This window comes from Bradysia coprophila, unplaced genomic scaffold, assembly GCF_014529535.1.
Source record: "Bradysia coprophila strain Holo2 unplaced genomic scaffold, BU_Bcop_v1 contig_94, whole genome shotgun sequence".
NCBI lineage: Eukaryota > Metazoa > Arthropoda > Insecta > Diptera > Sciaridae > Bradysia > Bradysia coprophila.
This window is the reverse complement of record NW_023504022.1, coordinates 2,636,970-2,644,862: the sequence shown is the minus strand read 5'-3', so window position 1 is coordinate 2,644,862 and position 7,893 is coordinate 2,636,970. Positions and strand designations below refer to the sequence as shown.

Below are 7,893 nucleotides of genomic sequence, written 5' to 3'. Positions count from 1 at the left end.
GACCCTGATTCCATGGAGTCATGGTAAATCTCTTATTTGGGATGTAACCATAAGAGATACATTGGCGCCTTCATACATTAATGAATCTAGCAAGAAACAGCGGTCGATTGCGGACAACGCAGAAAGATTTAAACACAATCATTATAAGCGTTTAAAAGAAAATTATTTGTTTACTCCTCTAGCTTTCGAGACTTTAGGCTGTATGGGACCTGAAACAAAGAAATTCATTGAGAAATTAGGAAAAATTATAAAGGCCACTTCAGGGGAACCGCGATCAATGGATTATTTATTGCAGAGAATTTCAATTGCGATACAAAGAGGCAACGCTGCGTGTATTTTGGGGACTTTGGGAACGGATAGAGTAGATGATTTTTATGTTTTGTAACCTTTGATTTTTGAAAAGATCGTTTTTTTACGGGCTGCATCATTGTGAGCAGCCTTTTTTTTCGCATATTTAAATAAAGAGAAAAAGAAAGTTTTATGTTTTATATATTGGCAAAACAAACTTCGACGCGTGCAGCAACTCTCGCACACGGTTCATTTTTTTTGACTTTCGTCCCTTGTGATCCAATGGTCATTTCTTCCTCCTTTTTGTATTTTTTTGACTTTTTAACACAAAATTAAAAAAATTAAATATTTGTGTACAAAGATAGCCTCCTTACAAAATGTATTGAGGCTATTTACATAGACGTTGACGCACATAAAAATGTTCATCAAAGTTGAACAACTGGAACGAAGATACTCGTATTGTTGAGATGTGTTTGTTTTTCGACTTTCGTTTTTTTTTACAAATTTCAAATGACAGATGTTCGTTTGCGAGATCTGTAAGAATGGAAATTCGTTTTGCTAATATTTGTTCAATAAAAGTTTTTAAACTAAAATCTACGATACACTTGTCTTAAAAGTTCCACACCGAACTTAGTTCAATTTACGAACATACCGAGTCAACTTGTGTAACTCTTGAACTTGAGAATGAATTTTATTTTTATTTTTCTCGCAATTTTCATATTTGTGAACGATGCAGCCAGTCAGAGATTGCGTAATTCATGAACCGTTTTAGTGGATTTTCATTTTTTTTTTTCTAAAGAGATTTTCATATTTCAGAGCAATACAATGTCGATCCATCGTCCATAACTGTTTCAGGTTTTTCTTCTGGTGCAGTTATGGCCACTCAGTTCCACTTTGCTCATTCAAGTGAAATTGGTGCTGCCGGAATCTTTGCTGGAGGTTTTTTTTTTTCATTTTTAAAATCTTTCTGAAACTCCAGTTATAAAATTTAAAATGTTCAGTGCCCAACTATTGTGGTATAGGTGGTGTAAAATCTGCAACAACTTGTATGAATGATCCGACAAAAGTGAATGTTACGTTTCTAATTACACAAGTAAACCTACTATCGGCGTATGGTCTAATTGACCCAGTTGCTAATATTCAAGGTGACAAAGTGTTTATTTTCGATGGTCAAAAAGACACCACAGTTTTTCCAGGTATTAAGCAAAAAATTTGTTCTCTCTCACTCAACAAAAGAATATCTTTTTACAGAGTCGGGACGGAATGTAGAAGCAATGTACGTTAACTATAGCGCAGACATTAAAACTGAATTTTCCGTTAACGTTGGACATGTTTTTGTATGAAAACTAATTTGGTTTCGGTTTTGGACGAAAACATTTAACTTTTTCGGGTCGATTTCAGCCAACAATCGAAAATTCAGGATACAACGGAGCTTTCATCATGTTGAATCATTCGTACGATGGATTGATTTCGCCAGCTGATAATTCTAGGAATTTCACAAATCTATTGACTTTCAATCAGGCCGAATTCTTTGCAGTAGATCCGATTTATTCCAGCATGGGCAAGACCGGATTTATTTACGTTCCAACAGCATGTCGTCAGGGTGAAATGTGTAGACTTCACATTTCATTCCATGGATGTAGCGGATACCGGTACAGGAGAACATCATCTCATTTTTCGTTGAAATTTCAATTGTTTTTGAACTTGTAAATGATTCCAAATTTTCTAGTGGCCTTGTCGGAAACACTTACGTAAGCGGAATCGGCTTGATCGAAGTAGCTGAAGTAAACAACATTATTGTTTTGTTCCCTCAAACTACTGCTGTGCCTGTTTATAATGGAAACGGTTGTTGGGATTGGTTTGGTTACACAAACAAGTGGTTCCGTGAGTATGATTTTGAAAAGAATTTTGGGATTTTTAGTTAATTTATACACTAGCCAGATAGATAAAACCAAAAAACTATATTAATGAATTTTGTAGCTTCCAAAAAAGGTAATCAAATTCTTGGTACCTATGGCATGCTAACTCGAGTTGTTCGTGGATGAGAACTATTTCAATTGAAATAAAATTCCGACAAAACGTTAAATGTTTTAAACTCTTTTTTTGTAAATGTTTCTGTCGTTTTTAATTAAAACAACTCTTTAACTTGAAATAAAAAAAACTTTTTTCTTCGGAAAAGTCTGATAGTAAAATATGCTAAATATGCCGGTGGCTTGGATAGCTTGCGACCACAGATCTCTTATTGGGAAGTCCTTTAACCTATGCAGCGTCAATATTGTGCTTGAACAAGAAAATATCAGACTTGCAGAATTTGACCACAAGACTCAAGAATATAAGCATGCGCAGCGCTTATTATTTGCTGCGAATTTCAATTACAACTCCTCGTTTGATTTTCTTTTTACGAGGTTCACCAATGTGGCGTAATGAATCTGGCCTATCACAGTATGATGAAGTTTTGAAACGTTCACTCGAATCAATTTTCAACATCAACCTCACCGAACAAGTCTGGATTGAGTCATCCTTACCCATCAAAAAGAGGAATTGGTATACGTCATGCCTCCGATATTGCTCTTCCATGTTTTTTGTCATCATTGTACAACGCATCCGCCTTATTAGATCGTCTGTTACCTGAAACTTATCGACATGTAGATTCGACTAAGGTTGATTCAGAGGAACGATGGTACAGAGAATTTGGTGAATCGCCAGAGGAGTCACTGCGTATTTATCAAAGTGTATGGGAATCGTATGAAATCGATCAAAAACTTGCTTGGATTAACAACTCACTGAACGAAAATGTCGACAAAACACGATTTCTGGCAAATTCTTTGCAAGAATCTGGAGCATCGTTGCACGCTCTACCATCACCTCCTCTGGGGACACATTTAAGCAATGATGAGTTTCGAATATCTGTTGGCCTACGGCTTGGTGCCGCGATTGTCCAGCCTCATAAGTGTGTGTGTGGAACTAAAGTTGATGAATTCGGTAGACACGGTTTGTCATGCAGCAAAGCATCGGGCACAAATTCGAGACATGGAGTGTCTAATGATTTGATCCAACGAGCCTTAAAATCGGCCGAAGTTCCTTGCAGACGTGAGCCCCCCGGTTGTTCCAGGCCGGATGGTAAGAAACCGTATGGATTAAGCCTCGTTCCATGGGCAAGAGGTAAATCCCTCCTATGGGATTTTACTTGTGCAGACACTTTCGCACCGTCATACGTTAACCAAACGGCACGTCAATTGGGTTGGGCAGCTAAACAAGCAGAAACTCGGAAATTCGATCACTATGCGAACTTAAGAGACCAATTTGTATTTGTTCCAGTGGCAACGGAGACATCTGGTGTGTTTGGCAAATTGGCTTTGGACTTGTTTAAGAAAATTGGTTCTAAGATATCTGAAAAAAACACACGAAAAGCGAGCGACCAGCTATTTCATTCAAAGAATAAGTTTGGCGATACAACGCGGTAATGTAGCCTCTATTTTGGGAACATTACCACCGTCGAAAAATTTGAATGAAATTTATTATCTATAATTGTATATAGAACAAACTGACTTAACAAAATATAAACCGAGCAAAAATAAAATATATTTAAAAGAAACCGGTCCTCGGTTTTTGCTACAATTATTTTCATATTTAAGTTGCGTAGATTCCACTCTTTAAAACACTCAACCGATTTAAACTTTTAACTACGCGAAATATAAATACAAATCACATAAGTAATTTGTTTCAGTTTCCTCTGGCAATTGTAACCAATGAAAGTGGAGAACAGGCTTGGGCGATCGTAAAATTCTTCTTAAACGCACTCGCAATTTATGTCAAAATAATATGAAAATAAGTGCATTTGAGTGCGGAAATCAAATACCATACCTGTTCTCTACTTTCATTGGTGGTAACGAGCTTAGCTATTTGGAATTCTCTGATAATCAGAGATTAGATTTTCACATTTCGTTAGACAGTCACTTTCTGTTTGTTCACTTAATTGTGGGAGAATGGTCAAGTTTTACAATTTTCCGATGAAGCTTCTCAACCTTTCGATCCTTGGCTGTACCTTGCTCCAAATTTTTTCGCAAATAAATGCAATCATACTGACACTCCAACCACACCAGACCACCGGTGGAACAGCCACCAATACATTATCACTGTCTGATCCTTTTGATTGCTGACTCAATGGACGATTAACGTTCAAATCGTATATAAACTTAACTATTGTTTCATCTCCCTCTTCGATCCATTTATTCATCAAACCGGCACTTTGTAAATTGTGGATCAGGTCGTTTATGGGCTCGATAAAAGGAAATTCGTCATTTGCTCGAAAATGAACGGTACTTACGCCTAAATTTGTAGCTGTAATTAAATGATATGCTTTCAATCCCAATCGTTTCTGTGCCTCTAAATACACTCTCGCCAAGTCGCTAAACAAAAAAATTCCGAATGAATTGTTAAATGTGTCCATTCGCTTCCGTAATTCCGGATGATTGACACCAACGACTCGGTTTTTCCATCCGCCGTAATGCCATATGCTTTCTAAAGTTTCAGTCAAATGATCCGCCCAGTAAATTTCATTAACGTGCATCGGGATACGCGATTCGTATAGTTCGTCGATTGTGTTGATCTGGTGTTCATAAATTGGTAGGATAAGATAACTTTTGAAGATCGACACAACGCCGTTCATCACAATCAACCCGGTAAATGTTAACGGCACAATAATGCAGACCTCTGCGTATGGAAGTTGTCCATACTTGATAGCCATGTTGTCATTCATTAGGAGATTCAATACGTCAGCGACAGATTGGAAAGGTGAACTTTTCCTCGTTCCTATATTTCCGGAGGCGTATAGAAGTAGCGATGCTATCACAATCATAATCATACTGTAAAAGATGAGTTGCTTCCAAGACTTGTTCTGCAAATATGCCCAAAAGTCCGAATGGGGCTGTGCATGTGGAACGATCATAACAATCTTTAAAGCCAGATGTGGATAAATTCGAGGTAAATGTTCTTCTTCAACGCTAATTTCATGAAAGAAAAAATCTTCCATCGGAAAATTTTTTAGTCCGTTAACAATTATGTCCCCCAGATGCTCCCGACTCACGACACTGAACGATGGTGTTGCGTTGAAATGGCGAACAACACTGTCCCAGAAGTTTTTGTTTGATATAAAATTTGTTATTACATTGGCGACCCCAACCACTCGAAGACTATGCAAGCGATAGTTTGGCACACGTGGGAAAAAATAATTATGGAACGACTCACTCCCCGTCACATTAATCAACTCGAATCGCTCAAATGGATCAAATCTGAAAACATTCCACTGAGGTTCTGAATTCGGATCGTTGTGTGAATAGAATCCAGTAAAAATGTCGACGATTCCAACACTCCAGCTCCATCGAAACAATTTTTCTATGATATCTACTGATGTGGCGTTTTTGGCGAAGAAAACTCCAATTTTCACGTTCCTACAGACCCGCTGAATCCTTTTAATTTCAGACAAAGTTTTGGAATCGTTTTCGAAATTCAAATTCTTAACGCTAACGATTAAGAATGTTTTTGTGCTCGTAATTTCGTTGGAGTAAGTCGGTGACGTAATGTTGATGTCGTCTGCAGCGTTGTCAAAGGTGTACACACTCTGCGGTCTCTGTGCTAAGTTAGTCACACGTCTATCGAAATATTGGTCGGGGTCAAGTGTGGAATCCAGCAAAAATATGTTATGATCAAAATCGGAGAAATCGTTCAACCGATTTATTAGCGTCACTTCTTGTGATGGTGAGCGAACGATTGACACTAAGTTAAATATCACCGGAATAATGTTGTACTCCATGCTGAATGTCTCTTTGAACCTCGGCAAAATGAATATGTCTGCTGGTCCGTTGATTTTTGTAATTATTTTTCAATCAATGCATATGAGCGATTAGTCACTTCGTATAATATTGTGGAGATTGTTTTTTGTCTTTTATTGGTAACAAACTAAATGCCATACAAAGTGTACAAAGTCATAGGTTTGACTGAGGGTGGAAGCATTTTGTACTTAAAAAAAATATTTTTAGACCCGTACGAAATACTGGGGTCTTATAGGTTTACGCATACGTTTGTAACACGTCGAAATGGACTCCCTAAGTAAGGGGAAACCTATTGTGGTTGTCCAGAGATGCCAAATCAGCGAAAAAAAATGTCCGTCCGTCTGTCCGTCTGTTTGCGCGATAACTTGAGTAAAACGCATCCGATTTTGAAAATTCTTTTTTTTTCCCGTTTGGTAATGTCAAAAGACAGGCTAAGTTCGAAGATGGGCGATTTTGGGTCGACCCTTCCGGAGCTGGGGCCCAATAAGTGCCTAACTGTTTTTCGACGATATCTCCAGACATTTAAGCACTACACTTGTAAGTGATACGTCAAATGAAAGGTATTTACAATACCGATCGACAAAAAAAAAATTTATGGAAATCGGATGACCGACTCGTGAGTTAGACCCCTTGGTGTGGAACAGGCACAGGCGGCAAGCAGTTTTTGCTTGTAGGTCGGCCACATTTGAACATATTTCGTCTGTTTTAGCTTTATTAGATAGGTATTGACCGTACCAATCAGGAAATTTTTTTTTTATGAAATTATGTTCTCCGGAGCGTGAGCTAGGTCTCTTGGAGTGAGCTCTTATCTGGCTACTCGGCCGTACAGTGAACGTGGAGTATTTTGTCAATATCTCGAGTAAATTTTGACCGAATTTCATGATTTTTTTTTTGTTTGAAAGGTATTAACGAATGTAAAGCGTCGGTACTATTTCCGGTCTCCTAACAAAATGGCTGCCGGTGGCCATATTGGATTTTAGTAAAATTAAAATATCTTGGGAAAAATGGTACTTAGAGAGTTTCTGTTAACAGAGATAGGCATGTTCGATAATTCATTCGATTGATAAAATATCGATTATTTCCCTGGAATCGATTATCGATATTTTCAGAAAATCAATATCAATCGAATGTTTTATCGATAATCGATAAATATCGACTGAAAATCGATAAATATCGCCTGATATTCGGTACATAACGACTGATAATCGGCAAATATATACTGATAATTCGATTTTCAGTGGATATTTGTTGATTATCAGTCGATATTTATCGATTATCGATAAAACATTCGATTGATATAGTATCGATTATTTGGAAATTTTATCATCGATTGATGATATTTTCAAGTGAACATGCCTAAACAGAGAAGTAATTGGTTTTGTGTGCGGGGTTTTAGGAATCCCATATGTGGACTTCTATATATATATCTATATTCACCTATATAGCTATATACAGGCATATAGAGCTGTATAATAGCATATATTTATCTGTGAAATGTTTATTTATAGTGAAATATAGGTAAATATAGCGGTATATAGCTGTTTAAATAGGAATTTATGAAATTTGACTTCGTACGGGGCTGTCTATATTGCCTCCGGCAATTTATTTGTTGATGATAGCAAGACAAAGAGTGGATAATGCAAGTGATTTTAAAGCGCGAATAGCTTTTCAGCAGAGAAGAAAATGAAGTAAAAGAAATGAAGAGTTTCACAATAAAGGCTTTTGATACGAATAGGTGTTTCGTACGGGTTGGCGTTAGCTATGTTTTTTTTGT

The 7,893-nt window shown here is 37.2% G+C and overlaps 1 protein-coding gene across 1 annotated transcript; it reads left to right on the top strand.

Annotated features, from left to right (window-relative positions):
• The first annotated feature begins 1,297 nt into the window (after window positions 1-1,297).
• On the top strand, window positions 1,298-2,213 carry LOC119085492. Its single transcript, XM_037195908.1, has 4 exons — window positions 1,298-1,484; window positions 1,540-1,625; window positions 1,690-1,940; window positions 2,018-2,213. The coding sequence occupies exons 1-4, from the start codon at window positions 1,337-1,339 to the stop codon at window positions 2,211-2,213; spliced, it is 681 nt and encodes a 226-aa protein (XP_037051803.1). The 5' UTR covers window positions 1,298-1,336.
• Window positions 2,214-7,893: the final 5,680 nt, after the last annotated feature.

Bases quoted from the DNA above. Each gene is read 5' to 3' on its own strand.
- LOC119085492 (XM_037195908.1), top strand. From the start codon at position 1,337: ATGAATGATCCGACAAAAGTGAATGTTACGTTTCTAATTACACAAGTA. The intron at 1,485-1,539 runs GTATTAAGCAAA...ATCTTTTTACAG, and splicing joins AGACACCACAGTTTTTCCAG to AGTCGGGACGGAATGTAGAA. The intron at 1,626-1,689 runs GTATGAAAACTA...GGTCGATTTCAG, and splicing joins TTAACGTTGGACATGTTTTT to CCAACAATCGAAAATTCAGG.